The sequence below is a fragment of the Gossypium hirsutum genome, chromosome D10 (genome assembly GCF_007990345.1).
Source record: "Gossypium hirsutum isolate 1008001.06 chromosome D10, Gossypium_hirsutum_v2.1, whole genome shotgun sequence".
Classification (NCBI taxonomy): domain Eukaryota; kingdom Viridiplantae; phylum Streptophyta; class Magnoliopsida; order Malvales; family Malvaceae; genus Gossypium; species Gossypium hirsutum.
Window position 1 is genome coordinate 61,775,025 of NC_053446.1, and position 23,479 is coordinate 61,798,503.

Genomic DNA, 23,479 nt, shown 5'->3' on the forward strand with positions numbered 1-23,479 from the left:
CCGGGACTGACAAAAGCCCCGACCGCACTAAAATAGAAAAATTTGTTTGAAGTATTTGTTGTACAAGATGGTTAAAATCTCTGTAAGCGGATGATATTGTGTTTGAGATTAACTGTCAACGGTTTTGGTATGTTTTTGCTCATAATAATTTGGATATGTTGGATCTAGGGTCGTTGATTAATGATTGCTCTCAAATTAGTTCTAGTTTTCAAGTTCTTTTTTCTATCCGTTTGGTTTGTAGGAGCAGTAATGAAGCTGCTCACACTTTGGCGCAAGTGGCTTTACGTTATGCAAATTACTCCAAGTTTGTCACTTGTCCGTTTTCTGTTTAGGATATTTTAATTGCCGATTTTTCTAATGTTCCATGTGAGAATGAGGGGAGATAGGTTGAGTGTATTGGGTAAGCATGTTTGCTTGGGTATAGTTGCTCTCCCGTTTTCTCTTATGATTTATGGTGTTTCGACTAATGAAATTCTTGTTTTTCCTGTAAAAAAAAAGTAGAAGTGTTCATGGGCCGGGGTCATGTTTAAGCACGATATTAACATATTTTATCTTTGTTCAATTCCTACCTAGCACGAAATATAGATCTAAAATTTTGCTGAAGCTCCCCCATATTTATAAATAGCTAAGCCAATTCAAGGCTAACCAAAATTATTTTTTAAGATTTTTGAAAAAATATTTATTTTATTTTATTTAATATTTTTATATATTTTTCATTTATTAAAATTTTATATTTAAGCATCTTAACAATTTTTTAAACATTTACATTATAGTATTATATATTACTATAGATTTAATTTTTATATATATGTTATAAATTACATAATATAATATATCATAAACTTAGAAATGGGTCGAACTTAAATCTTAAATGTTTGAGCTCGAGTGTAACGCATATTATAAACGAGTTTAATTTTTTGTCTAAATTTATTTTTTGAGTTTAATATTTTTCTCCAAACCTTTTCAAATTTTGCATGAGCGTTCGAGCTTGGATGAATAATCTGACCTTAACTTGATCTAGTTAGGAGAGAGTGTAAGTCACACGTGTCACATTTTTACCCTTTTGATATTTGCCCAACACACACCGAACGCGTGAACGTACTTTTTCAAAAGGAAACACAAAAACATAATGCTGGACTATTGTCGTACACATTCCAACATGAGAAGGTATTTTTTAAATCCAAAAAATTAAATTTTAGAAAATTAAAATAAAATATTTGGTAAAAATGTTATGGAAGCCCTTATATTAGAAGTTAGATTGCATTTTGCTCCCTTTACTAAAAAAAGGGCAAATTTGTCACTGTACATTAAATCAAAAAGTAAAATTGTCCTTCTGTTAAAATTTTTATCCATTTTTACTGTTAAAAATTGATCATTGTATAACAGCATGAGCTACGCGTGCCACGCCATGTGTCACTGTCTGGTTATTCTATCATCTATGTCAGTTTTAACAGTAGAAATAGATGAAATTTTTAACAAAAATGACCAATTTACTTTTTGATCCAATGTACAAGGACTAATTTACCCAATATTTTATGAAAGGGAACAAAAGCAATATAACACCTAGCATAGGGGCTTACATGGTATTTCAACCAAAATTATTTACATATTAATATTTAATTAAACCATCGAATTTTATAACATTATTCTATATTTTTGTAGGAATTTTTTTTTGTCATATCTTGTCGTACTTGTATCGTAAATTATTGGGATGAATCTCAAAATTGTACATAAACTTTGGTTTAATGTGTAATTATGTATATGAAATTTTGATTTGATATAATTTTTATAAATTATTAACACAACTATTGATACAGTATCATGTTATGTTAATATATTGCATACAAAAATAATTATATTTATCAAATATAAAATTAAATTAATGTATTTATTTCTTTAAATGTGTATGAATGAATAAAAATTAAAGTTTCACGTATAAATTTAAACCACAATCAAGGCTTCATGTGTATAATTACACCAAATAAAAATTCATGTATCAAATTGCACATTGAATCAAAGTTCATGTATAATTTTGAGATTTATCCTTAAATTTTCATATCATTATATCTAAATTTATTTTAGTTAAATCATACCATTTTATCTAAATTTTATTTTTGTGGACCATCAATAAATGATTTATTGATGGACCAATTTGTGAACATAAAAAATTTGAAAACTGAAAAAATAATCTAAACTCATGGAGTCTTCTTTTACCATTTTTGCCTTGGAACGCGGCACGCAAAACCATGAAAATTTTTGTCTAACTCAAATTACTATTTAATGATTTCAAAAATATTTTATTTAAATTTAATTATAAATTACATAAATATATAAAATATTTATTAATATATAATAAATAATAATCCGAACAAGGTCGTGACAAATATTACCTCAACAAGAAAAATAAAAATTTCAAGACCTTGATCGACCTAATACATGGATAAATCTATAAACTATATATTTTTTATTGTTATTATTAAAAAAAAAGGATGATATTGTATGAATTCATATCATTTAGGTGTCAAATGAGAAATTTAACCATTGTTACAAATAATATTTGGTACCTAAAATTATATTGGCCCTGTTTGGCAATTGGCTGATGGCAATGACTGGTTTGACCAACTGATTCTATTACTTGTTTATTTAAAAGTGTTTGATAAAATTTAGTTGAAAGTTGATATGTATAAAATAACAAATAAGGGCATGACACATTTTATTATTAATTAAGTATTTATTTGTTTATAATACTTTAGTATTTATTGGATGAAATTATTGAAATAAAACACTATTACCGAGGAATTAAAGCATCCATTATAAAAATTAATTAGTGAATATTTTTGAAAATTTAAATAAACAATTTTCTTAAGTTCCTTATTTGCAAATATTAACGTTGTGGAAATTGATAAATATTAATAGTGTATTAATATAATTGTAAACTATATTTTCAGTGATAATTATATCTTGTTCTTAGTATGTAATTAGTGATAATTATGTCACACTCTGAATAAATTTGTCAAATAGCATATTTCAATTAATAGAAAGTTGCATAAGAAATCATTTTACTCAAGTAAATTGAAAATATATTAAGAGTACATAAATATTCAAGGACGAATGGGCTCGATTGAAAGTTTCTAGTAGCAATGTTGATTTTTATAGATTCACGGTGGAGTTTTTTTTTTGTTTCGAGATTTACTTTGGACTTTGGAGGTGAAAGTAAAAATGAGAGAATAGAGGCTACTGATATCTTGACACCCCTGTTAGGTTTGAGAGCATGTGGCAAAAGAAGTAATTTTTGAGGAAGTATGGTCGGATATGTCATTCAACATATCTCATTCCCAATCAACTGTTGGAAAAAATTGTCTATTTGAGGTTTTTTTTTTTCGTTTTTGGAGGTTTTAGCTCAACAAGCTCCAATTAGAGAGTTTGACTACTCATTTCTCTATTTGTGCCCAAATCAGCTAAAAAAAAGGTTCAAAACTCTGTTTAGCAAACACCCCCGTTAAAAATTAAAACAAAAAATTATCAAGATGAAGAGAAGCAAATGGATATATATATATATCGAAGTAGAGGGATCCACTTACACTGGTGTAAGACTAAAATAGTTTTACACCCTTTCGTATCTCTTTGTACACTTAATATTTTAACGATCCAACTATTGAACTTATTATTTTATTCATATAGATCATGCATGTCAAATTTGATGCAAATTAAAAATTTATAACTATTTGTTTAAGGTAAAAAAAAACTTTCAATAGTTCAAAAAATATTAATACATATAATATTTTAGATCAAATGATAGAGATATCGGATCGGTTTGAAAATTTACATGTATGACAAGCACAATTACATCGATAGATTCAACAGTTGAATCGTTAAAATATTAATTGTATATTAAATATATAGTATTTAAATATATCATAATATCTGCCGGTTGAGTTTTAACTTAATTGTCACCGTTAGTATTGCAATAAAAAAGATGATGTTGGGTTTGAACGTGATTAAACATGTTTTTTATTTAAAATTTTAATAAAATGTTATAAATAAAAGTAAATATTATATTCATATAAATATAATTCCTAGTTATTTAGCTTTCTTTCCATATTATCAAATTTATTAGCATAATACCATAACTATTAAAGTTCAGTCAACCAAAAATACTATTATCAAATTTCATATTCATATTCATATATATATATATATATATGCTTTTGAACTTTTAAAATTAGACCTTTTATATCAAGTCAATTTCATTTGATAATGAACTTTTTAGGAAATTTCATGGGTCATTTTCTAATTTTAAAATTCAGATGGACTTTGTTATTTTTTGTGATGACAAAAATTTTGAGAAAATAAAAATAAAAAATTTATTATGAGGATGATAATTTAGGATTATCATTAAGAATATTCACGAATTTTAATTACGTTATCGCTTCACATCATATATATATATCATATGTATTCATATATTATAGGGTAATTTATTAAAATAGTCACTTTTATTTGTCTCGGGTTACTTTTGAGTTACGTACGTTATCGCGTTGTAACATTTTAGTTACTGAGATGTTAATTGTCGTTAATGGTGTAACGGTAAGCTGATGTGACACATTAAATCATTATTTCGAACAAAAATTTTAGGTTAATTTATACAACAGATCCATATATTTTTTTCGTTTTGAGCAATCTAATTTTTATATAATATTTAATTTAATTTTAATTTTAATATAACTAAATATATAAAATTTTGTTTTTTAAAAATTCTAAAAAAAAACCTATATAAATGTCTACCACTATTGTATAAAATTATTTTAAAGAATAATTTCATTTTTAACGTATTTTTTCCTATGTTCTTACTTTCATTTATTTCATTTATTTTAAAGAATATTTTAATATAACGTATTTTTTCCTATCGTATAAAATTATATAATGTTTTTATGAAAAAGTTTGGTAGAACACTTTATAAACATCTCTACCAAAACTATCAAAGTCTCGACTAATTACTCTTTATTAAAAGTTTTATCCAACTTTTTAAGATCTCAATAATAATTAATTTTTTTAAAAAATATAAAATTAAAATCTAAAATGTTATTTTAACCCACATGGTTGTGTGATAAATTCTAATAATTTTTAATTTTTAATATATAGTTAATTATATATAAAATATGAGGGTAAATTGCACTCAAAGTCACTAAACCATTAGTAAGTTTACGTTTCAGTCATTCAACTTTAAAAGTTACAAAATGGTCATTGAACTATTCGAAAGTTTTCATTTAAGTCACTGGGTTGTTAAAATCATTGTTATATGGCCTTTTCTGTTTGCACCGACTGCACCAATCGAAAGCTCTCTCTTTTTTTTTTTCATATAACATCTTTGAACATCGCGAATCTATGAACCAAAATTCTAACAGTTTTCTTTTACATTCTCCAGCACGAACTATTAGATCGACTTGGATATAATATGTTATCAATTGTCGAGCTGTCGCTTAGAGCTCACTAATTGAACTTCATTTAAAAAGTTAACAGCTTAGTGACTTAAATAAAAACTTTTGAATAGTTAAGTGACTTAAATGAAACATTTCGAATAGTTTAGTGATTATTTTGTAATTTTTTTAAAGTTACATGACCAAAATGTAAATTTACTAATAGTTTAATAACCTTAGATATAGTTTACCCAAAATATTAATGTAATATCCTAAAAGTCATTTTCTTTTTTCTTTTTTCTTTTTTTAAAAAGAATTAAGTGAAGGTTCCCGATTTAATGGGAGAAAAATAAGTGGGGAGCATCAATTGACCCACACCATCCACTCAAATCATACTGGATATGACGACGACATGCAATCAAAGAAACAACGTTGGAGTGTCCTGCTTCCTTAAACGACGCCGTGTACGGTCGACCCAAATTATAACTGCTTTCTAACCGTTGGTTTATTTGCAAATTGAATTTTTATATATTTTTATATTGTTACTAAATATTATTAATTATAAAGTTACAAAAAAAATCAAAATTTTAAAAAATAAAAACAAATTTAAAATTACAAGATTTTAGCAAGCTAACCACCTGCACGCTACTAGCAGCTCCTGTCATGGGCACCATCGGCACTGTCTTGGCAGCACCAACACCTCAAACAATATATCTAAACCAATAAATCAAATAATACCTCCAAATATTTGTATTTATATTTTCAAAAAAGAAAATTGCATTCATTTTTTATTAATAAAACACTAATCTATCATATCAATTCATACATATTCAGTATATTAGATATAAAAAAAATTAAATTATTCTTTTCTTATTTCTTTCTTATACTTTATTACCAATTAATTTAAGTGTAAAATATTTTCTTATGCGAGTATAAGAAAAAGAATACCAAAATATATTTTGGTTAATGTGATTTTTTTTCTTTTAAAACAATTATGTCCACCTTAATATTTGATTTTTTTTCACATTAACTTTTCTCAATTAAATTTTTCAACTTGAATTCAGTTCGATAATACAATTTGAGATTATATCACATCATCATTAAAAAATTAATATATAATTAGAAGTTAGTATACAATGTCACGTGATGATGTGGCACAATCTCAATTGGTCGCATCATCACACCATAACGAAACGAAATTAAAGTTCAGAAATCAAACAAAAAGATTACAAAATTCCGAGACTAATGTGACATAAAAAGAAAAGGTTTAAATGCCAAAATGAACTTAATTTATATATTTAGGAGCCAAATATAACATTAACCCAAATATTGAATACGGCTTTTATCAAGTGAGCTGTTAGAGAGAAAACTGTACAGAAACATACAACATACTATGAACTAGGATTTGAAATATCTATCAAAAACAACCATTACAAAACTTCACCATATACTTTATAGTTGATTCCCTTTGTATCTCTCGTTTCTTTTCCTTTTTCGATACAAAGGCCCGAAACTCGAGACCCGGATTTGCAGGAAATCACTCCTTAAAGGATGATTACACTTGTTCTTACATTCTCTTTACTTCTACAAAGTATTATTAGTAATTACCATCTAATAATGGAGCAAACAATTGATGATTATGGATATCACCTTGGTTTCTAGTAAAAAATTATAAAGATGCAAACTACTGGTCTCCTGAATTACCCCAATGCTAATAAAATATCTACTGAGGCCAATGAATAGAAGAATTGAAGGCAGCAAAAGATGGATATGAATGCTGAGTATTAACATGACAAACCGGCAATTCTCTCACTCCTTATGTTGTTCTTCAATGTCGTTTGTTCCCTTGTCATCTGTGTCCCTGCCGTTCAGTTCCTTCTCATTTGTGTCCTTGCCGTTTGTTTCCTTGTCATTTGTGTCTTTCTGCTGGATTTCGGTATTCTGACCCTCGTTAGATGGCTTCGCATCATTTGGGCCATCAACATTACCGGCCTTTCCCTGTTTTGTTTATTCAACCTTTTATTAATACATCAGATAAAATATTATGGTAAAAAGAACAAAATAAAAACTCTCATAATAACTTTTCCCTTAGCTGCCAATTGTGAGCCAGCCCATCAGTTTAATCCAGCAGAGCAATCATCTGATCATCGAAAAACTTGAAAGAAAGTAAATTTGTGAAAAAACTAACCTTGTTTCTATCACGCCAGCCGAGTCCAAATGGTCGAGAAAGTATGCTAATTTTCCGTGCAGGGATTTCTTGTTGAGGCTCTTGATTGCTGCGCGCTGATGAATCAGGGTGTGATGATCTGCAATCTTATATTTATTAGAAGGGATTTATAATCAAATTGGAAAATGTATATAGCTTCTGAATTGCATTTCAAGCAATGAAAAAGGATACAAATCAAAGAAAAACAACTAGTTATTGAGTGATCCCCGAACCCTGAACAGACCCAACTGACTGACTAAAGATATTTCACCCATGAGGAAAAGGATTTCAAATTGGCAAAAGGTTGTTAACGCACCGTGGAGAAGGTTGGACTTTACTTTGTCCAGACTGGTACTGTAAGGTAGCCTCTAACATTGATTCTGCCATTACCACTCTTTTCTCCATTTCAGCTAGTGAAGCAGTGGCCTCTTCATACTTTTCCTGTATTTGCATAAATTTTGAATTTTTGTGATATGGTAAAGACATAAGAACATGTTCTCGCACAGGGAAATGCTTCAGAAGGAAAAAAGAAAAGAACATGTTCTCGCATATTTTCTACACAGGAGTACATCAACTAACATCGTTTCGAGTAAAGTTCCACTGTTCAATTAATTACAGCTTTCCAAAATATTTTCTTGTTTGCAACGATTTTTAAGCAAAATTAAGATACGTTGAAGCCATTAGTGCGCTGCCTGCAGCACTGGTGGAAAGATGATTTATTTACAATGTAATTAAAAAAGACCCATAATTTCCAAACCATAGAAATGAATATTGGCATTCAGTAAAACTCAAGAACCAAGGACTTATCGCTGCGAGCATATATTTACTGATGAAAGTTGCACAGCAAAACAAGAGTTTGATCATAATGAGTACCTGAAGCACTTGAACAGCATATCTTTGTGCAGCTGCATCTTGTTCAGCAAATCTGCGAGCATCTTCTGTCACCCTTTGATCTTGCTCTACCCGCATTAGGACCTACAAAATGCGAGACAAATGCTATAATAATCAAGACATGTATAACAAAAGAAGAAATCCTCCATTAATTGAACATGAGGAAACAAGTCAAACCTGAAGCATTGCGTTTTCTTGTTCCTGCTTCTCAGAAAGTGCCATACGAAGCTCAGCAACCTCTTGCTCTAATTGCTCCACCTAAAGATCAGAAGCAGATATAGCATATGCAAAATGTTTATCTTAAGAAAACACCTAGCAACTATGAAGTCAACAAAACACCAAACATTCAAAGCATACAAGTTGCAAGCGAACTGCCCAATGTCCTTCATTGATTCAGGCATGAGTCATGACAACCTTCCAATGCAATTTTTTTGCAAGTTCTTGTAATAACATTAATCAAATTGTCTAATTTGTGGTAAACAGTGATAGAATGCACACATAGAATCCACTAAGAGGCCCAAGGTTCCAGGAAAGCCAAGCAAACAAGTTGCAGGCATTGGAATGATTTTTAGTTCAATAATGGTCCTAAGAATAAATTAGAACATTGGCTGCAAATTCTGGCAAGGGAAAATGGAAAAAATTGCAAGAACAACAATCGTATATTTCTATTCATGCCAAAGGAACTGCCACGAATGAAGATCTTCCATTTTACCCTAGCACTTAATTGGCGCCGATTATCCTGCTTTACCATCTCCATCAAAGCCGTTTCCAGCTCCTCAGATCTGATACAAATTAGAAAGACGCAAGATTGTTGGTTGCATTCATCAAGCTTCCATAGAATAAAGATTATTTTAAAACAAATAATCCACAAATTCCAACATAAATAAAAAGATTAAGCATGTGTTCATTTCACTGAAAACTTCCGAGAAATGATTTTTGGAAGATTGATGGATTTTCTAGAAAAACTTAAAGCTTTTTGTGTTTGTATGATTCAACGTAAAATAACTTTTTTGAAAGTTGTTCCCAATGAAACAAACACAACATAAATTACATTTGTTACAAAATATTGTCGAAGGATTAATTTGACAATAAAAATTTATCTTATAATAATCAATGCATAAGTTTTTAAATTTGAGATTACATGAATGAGAGTGAAAAGCAGTACATTCGAGCAGGAAAGGATAATTGAAACTAACCAAGATTTAAACAAATATTCATATTTTGTATTATAAAATATTTATTACTAAAAGTGTTTATAAATTATAATCTATATCCATTATTAAAGTATTAATGTAAATATTTTTCAATAAAATATTTAGAATGTTAAAAAGTATTATTAATGTTCAAATTTAGTATTAAAATAAAATTGCAATATCAAATAATTTTATTAAAATAATAAATTATATTAATTATATATATTTGATTTATTATATATTATTTTAAATATAAATATTTATTTTTAATAATATTAAAAATAATTATATTTAAAATCAATATTTTAATAGGTTTAAAAATTAGAATAAAAAAATTATTATTAATATAATTTGGCACGATTCAAGTTAATTTTCATCTAAAAATCATATTACTCATATGGGAACTCTTGTCCAGAAATTGTCTTACCCTTTGGAAGACAATTTCATAAAAAAAGACTTATTTTCCGTTAACCAGTAAGAGTCATTTTCATTAGCCAAGCTATCTTCCATTAAACAAACACAAAAAATTGCAGAAATTACTTTCTATAAATCATTTTCCATAAAATAAAAACATCCTAAGTAGGTAGGCATGAGGTAGGCATGTCCAGTTTATAGGCCATTATGATGTAGCTTAGATATGTCCATGTATAAGAAAGGTTAGGAGGCAAGTTAGTAATAGATCTTAAACCAAAAACACAAATCTAGCTCTCTATTACACGGCATATAGCAAAACATGCAAACCATAGAGATGATATAAATTTAACCTGAGGACAGCTGATCTTTTCTCTTCTAGCAACCTGCACAACTCAACTTTTAACCACACAACCTGCACACAATTATTTATAACAAATTAAGAATATGAAAACATCACAAGAGGCCAATAAAATCTCACAATACAAGGGTTTAGGTTTAGGGATTATGGTTTGGGGATGATAAATTAGGGTTATTGATCAATTAGTGTTTATGATTAGGGTTTACAGTTTGGGTTGACAAATTAGGGATTATAAAATAGGGATTTTGTAACATGAATTAGGTTTTATGCTAATATAAATTAGGGCTTATATTTTAGGAAATAGGGTTATGAATTAGGGCTTAGCCTCCCATGTCTTTTTGCAACTACATATAAATCCAACAAGCAACATCCTTTCAAAAAATTTTGTTAGGTCCACAGAATCAGTGTACTCAATGAAACAAATCCACTCAGGCAGATCAATAGATCTAATCATTGATAATGATTTAATAAAAATAGTATCTATATCGCTCTAAGAAATTGACACTAGAAAGAGAGTTCATGTCACAATCTCACATATGCATGCAATATGGAATTTCAACTAACCCCTAAATTCGAACGTGTGATTGAACATGAATCCTTCTGAAATATCTTTTGTTAAATCTAGGGTCACTCTAGCCATTGCATTAAACCAGAAAAAAACTCAGGACATAAGATTAGAATAAATTATGTTATTCAAATTATATATTATATTTCCACTTTACAGGGCAAACAGCACATGCAAGTCATCATGTATATATTGTATTTTGTCTACAGGCCAAGGAACAAAGACTCATCAACTCACAGAGGAAATGCAACATTAAACAATTGCATATTTGCATATAGTGTTCAGAGAAAGGGTAAATGTATATGCTACCTGCTCTTGAAGATCTGGAACAGCCCCTGTGTCAGCATCTCCAGTCAGACTAATAAGAACTTCGTCAGAGTTTGTGGAACCAGACTCAGAATGAGAGAGATCCCCATTTGCTTTTGTCTTATTTGTTTCCATAATCATGGACTTAGGATCCTGCTTAAAATTATATAGCTTAGATGCTAGGCCCTGAGAATCCCTCCAAGCTTGAAGCCCCTTTGATCTTTCCTCAACTGCAGCTATTACAGCTGATCGATGCTTCTCTCTTAAATCATGTAATCTTTTCTCATTTACATTTTGATAACCCATACAAGCTGTCAATACAAGTTGGCTGCTGTCGAATGTTGAGCCAGCCAATGACTGTAACAAGGTAACAGCATCTCCTGCATCCTTAGTTGTAACCAGTGCAGGGCCTGTAAGAAAATTAAGTTACATTGTGCAGTTTAAAACAGCTTATTTGTCACTTTAAAGATATCATTAAAGTCAAAATACTCATGTCTTTCACCCCATACCATATAACTCCATTAAAGCAAGTGCTGTCCTAAAAAGCATGACACGATTTCCTTCATAGAGGAGCACATCCCAGACTCGAAGCACTGTAATGAAAAAGTACAGCAGGAAGCTGTAATTAAGCACTGGTGATGCCAATTATTAAATGAGTGCAGCATCAGTAAATTAGAAACAAAAGCACCAATTATGACAGAAAATTCCAATGATAAACTGTTCGACTGATAGAAGACACAGCATGAAACCTAACCACTTTCCCATGGAAGCATATTCATAAAAATGGAAAGGAACCACGGTCCAGTAACCCATGCCACCTGCACTCCCAGATAATCAAGATGATTGACTGCAGAAACATAAAAATGTAAATTATAAACTGCCAAAAAAGCAATGGAAAGATAACATATATGAAATTTCAAACACAAAAGAACAAATATTGAAAAAACAGACCCAGTTTGGGAAATCTCTCGCGCACCAACTCCTCAAAAACAAGTTGGTCAACCTAACAAAAGGCCACAAGTTACCAGGACAGTTATCTAAAGCATAATTATTCCATCAATCATTTAACATTCTCATTTAGGAGAAAGCAGATAGCATAAATCAACTAACAAGGAGAAAAAGAGTTGGACAAATATTACCTGAGACTCAATCATTTCCTCTGAGTAATAGCCATCAAAATAGTCATCAATAATGCCCATCAAAGTCCTGAAATGTATACCACAACTTAGAAAATAGAAAGCCAACAGTGCACTTACTATAAGATTAAATGCTATGTTTCCCCATAAAACTTAGAGGATCCCACCAAATAAACATAAGAAAGCATGTAAATAATGTTTCTCCAACAAAATATGCTCAGATCTGTAACCTTAGAAAAAAACAATTCAACAGATAGAACAAGGAATAATAGATCCGCAAGGAAATTCTCAACCATCTCCAAACCTACCAGAAGGCATTCTCTTCGGGCATCAGTAATAGTAACAAGGCAGCAAAGAAATTCATGGCCTGCATGAGAAAAATACTTATTCCAAAAAAGCCAAAACACATGAAGCATGACTGTAACTAACATATTTCAGAGCTTAATACCTGACAGTAGCCAACTGAGGGATTATGTCGAGCATAAGCAGTAAGCAACCGTCTCAAAGCATTCCTACCATCATCGTCAAGGGCAGGGTGACCTGGGAATGTTCGAGGCAAATCCTGTTTTTAGAACCACTAATCGATTAGGAGACTCAAATTAATAACACAAAACAAACAGGTAGCACCAGTGGCAGAAGAAACTAAAACTAGAATTGAAAAAAACTGCCGATGAAACAACCTTCTCAATCTGCCCCTTCCACTTCTCAGGCCCACCTATGGACTCAGTAGTTGAACCCTTACTGTCTGATTGCAACCTCTGTTGTTCAGTGTTGTTGCCACAGTTAGTTTCATTAGCTAGTAGATCCTGGTAATAGTTCTCCACTCTGCGAGCCCTCACACCAACAATGGCTTGCCAAAGCTGAAATGTCCATCTTCATGAGAGAGGAAGGTAGAAAATAATGTGGAAAATAAAGAGAGAATGACAGTAGATCAAATAAAGTACCTCTCCCCTAAGAGCCATTGGTACTCCACCACGAACAAGAACTTCCAACTCTTCCTTCCAGGGAAATAAAGATTCTGTAGGAGCTGCATCATCAGCACCACCACCCGTTCTGGTACTTCCGCTGCCACTTGTAGGGGAATCCTGAACTGGGTCAGATCTCTCTGCATCATAAAATTCATCATCAGAATCCTCCTCTGATGCTCCCTTTGGGGATCTAGCATCTTCAGTAGGATTTAACGGCTTTCCTTGACTGGTTTTTTGCTCATCTTTTGATAGAATGCATTTCTTCTTTACACGAACACTCATCATATCTTCAATGGCCTGAAGCGACGGTCTAATTTCAGTCCATATTTGGATCCGATGAACTTTTTTCTCTGGTGCAGACTGAACCTTCTCCTTTTCTGTATCATTCTCAGACAGATTATCAGAACCAGACTTCCTTTCACATAAATCATCTTTTTCAGTGCCCTTCTTTACTTCACTGTCCCCATCCTCAGCAGCATGTGAGGTCTCCTTGCCTTCCTCTGAAGGTCTCCCATTGACTGGCAATTGAGCAGACTCGGCTTGACGTTCCAAGAAATCATTCCACCTATCTGATCTTTCCTCCTCTTCTTCCTAAAGTCATGGGAATAGACAGGATCTAAACATTTAATTCATATTAGGTGAACTTATTTCCATTGATCTCCAGTCGGTTTATCAGAAACTAGTTAAAGCAACTAAATCAAAGACCTGAACCATTGAGCTTGTTGTCATTCAAGGCCCATAAGAATGTGGGAGAGAGGTAGGGAAAAAGAGGTCTACAGGAAATATGTTCAGTCTTAACAGAATTTAATTGCTTAAGGTATTTTCAGTTTCAGAAAATAACTCTGCAACACATCAACCATTTCTAACTAAGTCAGAGAGTGAGACAAATTATTTGATATCCACCATGATATATGAGTTGGCTGCTTGGCATTTTATCGTACTTTCCCTTTTACGCAACGGCTGAAAATAGATGATGATTTAAAATAAAAAGGCATAAAATCAGGAGACTCAAGAAAATACCTTGTAGATATTAGCATATTCTCTGTACCTTTGCACATGCTGAGGTCTCACCGCAAATCCATATGCATCCCTGTCAGTAATAAACTCCTCAGTAACCTCCAAATTTTTAAAAAAAAAACCTTCATAGCTCACACTAACAACATATCATTCCAATACACACACAAACAAATTATAGAAAAAATTCCAGTTAAGCAAAAACAAAAAAAAAAACCTTAAACTACTTCCGATCAGCTCTCCAACAATCACATTCCCACACTGATTACCACAACATTCAAAAACAAAGACTAGCTTAAACTTATCTGTAAGGTTATCAAATTCAAATCGAGATAACTTATTGAGAAATGAGCATAAACATAAAACCAAAAGTGAAATAGCATATAATTTTAACCAAATACGGCTCAAATAACCCGTAATCCTTCTCCAACCTTACCCAGTTACACCAGTGGCCAGTGGTCACACAACAAAATATAGTCAAAACTAAACTTCTCTACTTTCCAATGTCATTCAATTTACACCAATTTGCTCAAAAAATCAAACTACAATACATGAAAAAGAAAAGATATCAATAAAAGATCATGGACTCCAACAACGTTCTCAGCAAAAGCTAACATAAATTACTAGCGGCCAGCCACCACATTCCTCGATTACTAAACCAAATTGTGACCAGTTCAATAAGATCTTGAATTCACCTTCAATCGGCACCCAAAGATTGCGGAGTTTACACAAGCAAACAATACATGTTACTATTTTTCCATCCAAATCTGTTCATAAAAACTAAATCACATTTCAGATCATCAAATTCAAATCAAGAAGAACGGATAAAATATTCGCGGTCAAAAAGAAGTCCAAAAAGTTTGACTTAAAAAAAAAGGAAAAAGAAAGATCTAATCAAAAGATTCAAAACTATAACGGATCAGATAAAGAGAGAAATCGAGGGGACAGATGGCGAAAAGAGCATACCTCTTGTGTTCGAATGCTATAACGGGGTTTACGCCTTTGTTGGTAGTTGAAATGATGGCGGCGGCGGCGGTGGAGGAGGAGGATCTCATTGCTTCCTGCTGACGTGGATCGATTTGATTGGTCCGTGAGAGAAATTAAAGGAGCGATGTCGGTGACGAACGAGAGGAATTTTCGGACTTCTGCTTGAAATTCTGCTAACGTTAAAAAGGATAAAAGAAAGAGAGGGAGTTCAAGTTTGGCTGTTTGGGAGGAAAGAAAGCGAGGGAGAGTGAGAGAAAGGAGAGTGACGATGGTGGAAATATAAAAAAAAGGGCAGGCGAGAGATTAATATTAGAGATGGAAGAAGAGGGACAAAGAAGGCATTGATTGATTTGGGCAATTCTTTCTTTGAAAATTATAAAAATTAATTAAAAATAGAAAAATTAATGAGTTTAATTGAAGCTTGGGAAAATGAGTAAAACGGAAACATTTGTTTAGGTGGTAAGGTTAAACCAACATGCGACGAGCGGTTTCTAAACAATGGCTGCTATTGGTCTATTCAGTAAGTTTATCAGACAATTTAAAACAAAATTTTTGGCCAACGTGGCCTTACTTTTATTCGGAGTTTCATCATGTATAATTATTTTTAATTATTTTGATTATTAGTGAAATTTTAAAAAAATATATTTAATTTTATTGGTCTTGAGAATCAACAAATGAAAACACAAGAAGTAGAAAATAGTCGTGATAAGGAGACTGATTCACTTATAATAGACGGAGAGCTAGAATAGAAAGGAGAGGAAGAGGAGGCTGTAGAATGCTTAGGGTAAAAGGCTTATGGGAGGCCGGAGAGGAAAGGGGGAAAAAGATCATTTCTACATTGCGTGCTGAGAGCTTTACTTGATGGTGCCTGATTGTGTGGTTGACCAAGTGGTAGCTCTATTATATGTTGTGATAATAGAATGTCGATAATGGCAATATATCGTAAAGAAAAAAAAATAGAACACATAGATTTATGTAGAAACCCTTTCGGGAAAAACCATGGGCAGAAGAGAGACGACTACGTCTATTTATAGGTTTGTAAAATTATATTCTAATCAAAATCAAATAGAAGTAATGTAGTAAGGTTAATAAGAATTTGGGTCACATACAAGAATTTGGGTCACATATCTTTAACATATGTCTATTATCGTCAAGCGTAGTGCCGCATAGACCAGCTTTAATATTCCCTTTCTTGAGTTAGTACGAGATTGATATGACTCAGTAATCCTTTAGTGATCTCCCTGAGGGATACAAGCAAACTACTAAAAGCGGATGGCCTTAGAGAGAGTTCAATGAGTGGCCCAATGAAAATTCCAATGATATCCGATCAATTGGTACAAGGTAAAAGGCTATCCATAAATGTCTCTTAAACTACTTTTTATGTTGATGCGTGTCTTAACAGAAATAGAATTTAACAAATTTATTACTAACAAGCCTCCACAAATGTCCAACTAATATATAATATTTGAGTAACAATCAATCCAATCCAAACAAATAGTACTTACATAGGTCTAGTGGGGGACTAGCAAAATGGTTGAAGACACAATTAAGGACATCTCTCAACCCAATCACATGCAATGAAATGTCATTGCTTTCATGTGGTCTTGTGCTATCAACAGCCTAAAAAATCACCCTTATCCCATGAAATATATACGGTTAAATTGTATTATTAGTCCCTATATTTTTATAGAATTAAAGATTTAATCATTATACTCTAAAGTTAAAAATTCAATCATCATATTTTTACAATTTAAAAATCTTAATTCAATCATCATCATCGTTGATAGTTTCCGTCAAAATTTATCAATTTAACATGTTTATTTTTCGTTAATCATATGTCACATTATACGAAGACAGCCTAATCAACATGCCAAGTTATAAACAAAATTAGAGACTAATTACATATTTTAACTAAAATATATACATATCTGTTAGGATCGTCCCGAATAAGCAACGAATAAGTAAAAATAGTAGAAGAAATTGAGAAGATGAACACACAAATTTAACGTGGAAAAACCCCTCAAAAGAGGATAAAAAACCACGGGCAAAGATAATTTTACTATAATGGCAAAAGAATGAAGAGTACAAAAGATGGAGATAAAAACTAAACCCCAAAAACCCGAAAAACAAAGAACCCTCAAACGTAAACACAAAATTCTCTGAATGTGTTATGAGTTCTAATCTAATGGGTGTCTCTTAATTCTAAGATTGTAAAGGAGCCTATTTATAGGCTAAATTAGTAAGTCAAATAAACTATACGAATAAATGCTAAATATATTATACTAATAAATACTAAATCTTCTAGAAAGAAAATATATTTTTGTTTAACTTGACTTACAAGCAATCTCTTAGAATTTGGGTCACATAATTCTAACAATCTCCACCTTGACACGAATTCTTTCAATGCCATCTTTGCCAAAACCCGCCACGGGCCTATCTTGAACTATGCAGGGAATTAACTGAGTCGAATCTATGCTTAGAAGCTGGAAGACTTCTAGCCTTCGACTTGTGCACTGCCAAATCAAAACTAACCCGGGTCTGATTTTCACGAATACAGTGCCCTAACTTTTCAAAATCTGCATCCAAAAGAGAACCTCTCTTCAACGAAACAGTCATACCTTTTTCCCTCCTATGACCAAGTTGCCTCCGCTTCAAATGAGTTGACTTTGACTCCGTAACGGACGAGGGACGTCCGATTTCACCGGTCACTGTAGAACCTTCCAGAATATAAAGACTGCCGGTTCTTTTACCTTTTAACAAAACGAAAGCTCCACGAGATACTTTAATGTCGTTCGACTCGATGTTGATTCTGCATCCTTTCAAGTCTAAAATACTCAAGGAGATGAGATTCTTTCGTAAATCAGGTACATACCTGACATCTGAGAGTGTCCTAATCGTCCCATCGTGTATCCTAATTTTAACAGTACCAATACCGATTATTTTACTAGATGAATCGTTTCCCATGTGCACAACTCCACCTTCAACTGAACTGTATGTGGAGAACCATTCTCTATTGGGACACATGTGGAAAGAACATCCTGAATCTAGGATCCACTCAGGCGTAAGCTTGGAGTTATCGCTCGTTGACACTAACAAGAAATCATCACCGCCTTCATCGACCAAATTAGCACCAGCTACATCTTCCTCGTTACTCTCAGCAGCTCTTTTATTTCGCAGTTTATAACAATCTGCTTTGACGTGACCTAACTTTTTGCAATAGCGACACCTTTTGTCTCGTTTCTTTGATGCTACCAAAACGGAAGCTTGTCTATCTGCTTTGCTATTCAAATCAAACTCATTGTCGAGTTTGTCTCTACTCAACAAATGACCCTTCACATCTTCGAACGAGAGTTTGTCTCTGCCATAAATCAGGGTCTCCCTGAAAGACTTGTATGAAGAGGGTAAAGAGCACAATAATAGCATAGCTTGATCTTCATCGTCAATATAAACCTCAACGTTCTTTAAATCATTTAAAAGAGTAATGAATTGACTGATGTGATCTTTAAGAAGCTCACCTTCGTTCATGCGAAACGTAAATAGACGTTGTTTCAACACTAAACGGTTAGCTAGAGACTTAGTCGCATAAAGAGTTTCTAACCTTTTCCACAAGGCGAATGAGGTCTTCTCCATCAATACCTTCTGCAATACTGTATTCGCGAGGCACAACTGGATTGCAGACAAGGCCTTTTCATCAAGCTCTTCCCATTCTGTTTGATTTAGATTCTCAGGCTTTTTCCCTGTAACAACCTTTTTCAAGCCATTTTGAACTAGAATTGCCATCATCCGAACTTGCCACAGATTGAAATTTGTCTCACCATCGAACTTCTCAATTTCAAACCTTGTTGCTGCCATCTCTGACCGGGCTGATCTATGAAAGTTAAACTAGCTCTGATACCACTTGTTAGGATCGTCCCGATTAAGCAACGAACAAGTAAAAATAGTAGAAGAAATTGAGAAGATGAACACACGAATTTAACGTGGAAAAACCCCTCAAAAGAGGATAAAAAACCACGGGCAAAGATAATTTTACTATAATGGCAAAAGAATGAAGAGTACAAAAGATGGAGATAAAAACTAAACTCCAAAAACCCGAAAAACAAAGAACCCTCAAACGTAAACACAAAATTCTCTGAATGTGTTATGAGTTCTAATCTAATGTGTGTCTCTTAATTCTAAGATTGTAAAGGAGCCTATTTATAGGCTAAAATAGTAAGTCAAATAAACTATACTAATAAATGCTAAATATATTATACTAATAAATACTAAATCTTCTAGAAAGAAAATATATTTTTGTTTAACTTGACTTGCAAGTAATCTCTTAGAATTTGGGTCACATAATTCTAACAATATCCTTAAAAAAATCATCTTTAAATTTTACTGTTTATTGACTCAAGTATCAAAGTATGTCTCGAAACATAAACTCTAAGCACTTGTATATATACAGTGGTATAAACTTGTTCTAATTTATCTAAAGTAATAGATAATATATTTCTTATTTATTTGATAAGTTTGTTGTAATATATTTGTGTATTTTTTTAGGATGAGTAAGGGTCTGTTTAGGGTTAAATTTAAAAAATATTTTTCAAATAATTCAATTTTTTAAATAATAAATTATACTAAATAAATAGTTTTTCAAAACAAATTATAAGAAAATTAAAAATTCTAATTTTCAACTTCTTAAAAACTAGTTTAAATATTAAATTATAAATTTACTCCTCGTTTTATATTAACAACAATTTATGTATTTAAATTAAGTTTTAACAGATAATTTATATTAATTACGTAAAAATATTTAAACATTATACTTTATATATCATAATATTAACAACGAATTACATAAATTATTATTTATATATTTGTATCAAAATAATACTAACATGGCATCATTGTAATAACAGTAAATACACAAAAAAATATTTTGCATTTAAGTCGATTAATCCATCAATTATGAACTTTTTATTAATTTACAAGTTTTATGTTTATATGTAACTTTAATCTCTAAACATGTATAGTAATGTATAAGTATTTATTGTTGACGTGAGATTATCTTATTTTATATGTTACGTTAAAAATAAATTATTTTTTAAATTATACAAAATATAATATTATAAATATTATAAAAACATTATATAAGTTATTTAAAATATTAAAAAGTTATTGAAAGATTAATAAAGATATAAAAAATTATAATCACAAAGTAAGGGCATGAAAAGATGTGGGAATGATGTGAATCATTAAAGTGAGAGTTCGATCAAATCATGTCGAATCGAGTGAAAAAATTTTGAGTTGACAAATCTTATTTTATCATTCAAATTTTATTTGAATTTTTTTTCGAATCGAATCGAGTAAAATTGTTCGAGTTAAATATGTCAAATTAAAATATTGTTATAATATAACTAATTTCATATTAGAGCACATAAATTTGAAGTCATATATATTTGGGAACTCTTTCAAAGCAAAATAAGTTATTTTAGTATTATAAATTTTATTTATTTAAGTCTCAAAATTATTATTTAAAAAAATTTATATATTCTTTAGAATTTTTTATTTTCATAATTTTTTTTATAAAAATATAACTTTTGAATTTTTTTATAAATATTTTGGTTTTTTAAATTATTTTAAATTGTTTTGTAGTTGTTGTTGGGAGAGAATCTTTTTTCCCCTGTCACAAACATAACATAAACAATTAATTCACATGTTTCATTTAACATTGAATTCATTTTGTATTACTGAAACACATATCACTATAATACTTTTACTTTCACATATCAATGTTGCAATCCTCAATAAATCTAAGAAGAATTCAATAATTTCGATACATTACAAAGATTCATGCCAAACACAAACTCTCGGCCTATAACGAAACTTTGATAATGAGAACTTCAGAAAAATATGCAAGAAACACATCACATAACCCAATACTCCTCATCTAATTCCCTCCGGACCCCTTTATCACCAGGTCCCCATCCGTACTCCCAGCCCTTCTCAACTCCAAAATCATTTCATTATCATATATCATATTTCCTCTAAGTTCACCGAGACATTTATTCACATATCACTTTCATATAACATAGTTTATACATCACACATATATCACTTTGAATCACATAAACACGTCCACTATATTTTTACTTCACATATTCACCTTACTCACAATTCACAAAAATATAAACATAACATATATTCACAACACTCGGCACTTTAGATTTCAATTCATTATCATCAAGCACTTTACTTTCTTACAACATTTAAATATTTTATTTCACTATTTTAGCACACATAGTAACTTTTGAACATTTTATAATTTAGTCCTTAAATTCATAAAAATTCAATAATTATTATATCACTTCACACTTTATTTACTACCACTTAACACTTCATTTAATCCATTTATTATAATATTTATTCACATATCGAAATTTTACGTATTATTCAATTTAGTCCTGTCCACAACAATTTCACTATACTACATCTATTCACTTTGTAATTAAATTTTAATTGATATCTTTACTTCACTTCAATCAACTTCATATGAAATTCATACTCAAACATCTTAATTAAAATAAACAAACTTGAATTCAATTAATTACTTACCTGTTTTTTCACTTTCCTATGCTTTCATTCACTTTCTCCTTCAACAGAGTGATTTCCATGGTAGAAAATGATCTCATAACACTCTAGGATATGAATTAGGCTATGGTTTTAAGTAAAACCTCAAGAAAAATGCATGAAATTTCTTTCTTTTCCTCTTAATTTTGTTGTCCCAAGCTGCTGTTCTGCCTTCCATATGTTTAGAAAATTCTAAACTTTTCTTTTTATTTCAATTTATTCCATATTTCACCAGCCAATCAAATTTCACCACATTTCAACCTTAATTTCTACAAACTCTCCTTCTCTATCTCATTTACACCTCTAAATATCAATTAGAAATGGAATATTTTCATTTAAGTCCCTCTTCCATAAAATGAGAAAATTATACTTTAGTCCTTATACTTTTCCACTTTATTCAATCCAGTCCTTATCTCAATTTTCCAACTTCACATGTCAATATATCCCCATGTCACATTCATTAAAAAAATTCTTAAACTTTTTAACCTTTTTCCAGAAATGGTAAATTTACACTTTTAGTCCTTCAACTTTTAATTTTTTGCAATTTAATCATTTCTAAATTTCATTATTCATACTTTCTTTCTGAATAATTAATTATATGTATGATTTTATTGTAAAATTAACTCTATTTCCAAGTGAAATAAAAATAATAAATTTTAGTTAATAACATCTTCTCGTCTTAAATTTTAGTAAATATCATCCTACAATTGTAAAATCACAAGATAGTCTTTCACTTCCTCATTCTCCGCTCTGTACACCTTCCATGGTGCACTACGTAGAGTCGTAGACATGTCAAAATGGCAAACCCCTAATTGTATGGCATTTGGAAAATTGATAATAGTTGGAGGTGTTGTACCATCGGATTTTACATTCAATGGGAGACGCTGATAGGGGTCTTTAACAATTTTAACTTAATTTGAAGTCGTTGGAAATCGAATTGAAGGTTAATACTTATTCCAAATACTGGATAAATGATCTGTCTCAATTTGTGTTTAAAATTTCCCATCTACTAGAAACCCATTCACTAATGCTGCATATTTCCATTTTATTGTCACTTCGTCACATGAGAGACGAAATGTATAAAGTTTGAGTCCCCATCGCTCAACCAAAGCATAGTTGAAAAACGATGCAAAAGTACTTGTTTCAGCTCAACTAACGTGATAGAAACCAGCTTGTATTACTTGATGAGTGATTTTGTTGTCAAGCAGATCTAAAATTGTGAAGTCAAGCCACAATGGGATACTCCAAAGTGGTTGCATTGTCAGCAACATGTCCTCGTTCGAATTTTCATAAACAGAAAGTAATCACGTTATGCTTTGAAATTAGAATTTTGAGATAGTTAAGTACGTAGGCTAAAGTAGAATATAGAAGACTTGTTTTGCTTTTATATGAAGCAGGATTTCCTATTTATAGGT

General features: G+C 31.0%; 1 protein-coding gene across 1 annotated transcript; it reads right to left on the minus strand.

Annotated features, from left to right (window-relative positions):
• Positions 1-6,806: 6,806 nt before the first annotated feature.
• LOC107930727 (TBC1 domain family member 8B) lies at positions 6,807-15,960 on the minus strand. Its single transcript, XM_016862436.2, has 18 exons — positions 15,435-15,960; positions 14,475-14,544; positions 13,431-14,045; positions 13,167-13,346; positions 12,935-13,048; positions 12,795-12,853; positions 12,490-12,556; positions 12,302-12,353; positions 12,105-12,197; positions 11,860-11,943; positions 11,354-11,760; positions 10,472-10,533; positions 9,227-9,296; positions 8,692-8,772; positions 8,497-8,598; positions 7,940-8,064; positions 7,606-7,723; positions 6,807-7,415 (listed from the first exon to the last, which is right to left on the minus strand). Exons 1-18 carry the CDS (start codon positions 15,521-15,523, stop codon positions 7,227-7,229), a joined length of 2,577 nt encoding a protein of 858 aa, XP_016717925.2. The 5' UTR covers positions 15,524-15,960; the 3' UTR covers positions 6,807-7,226.
• Between the last annotated feature and the right edge of the window lie 7,519 nt (positions 15,961-23,479).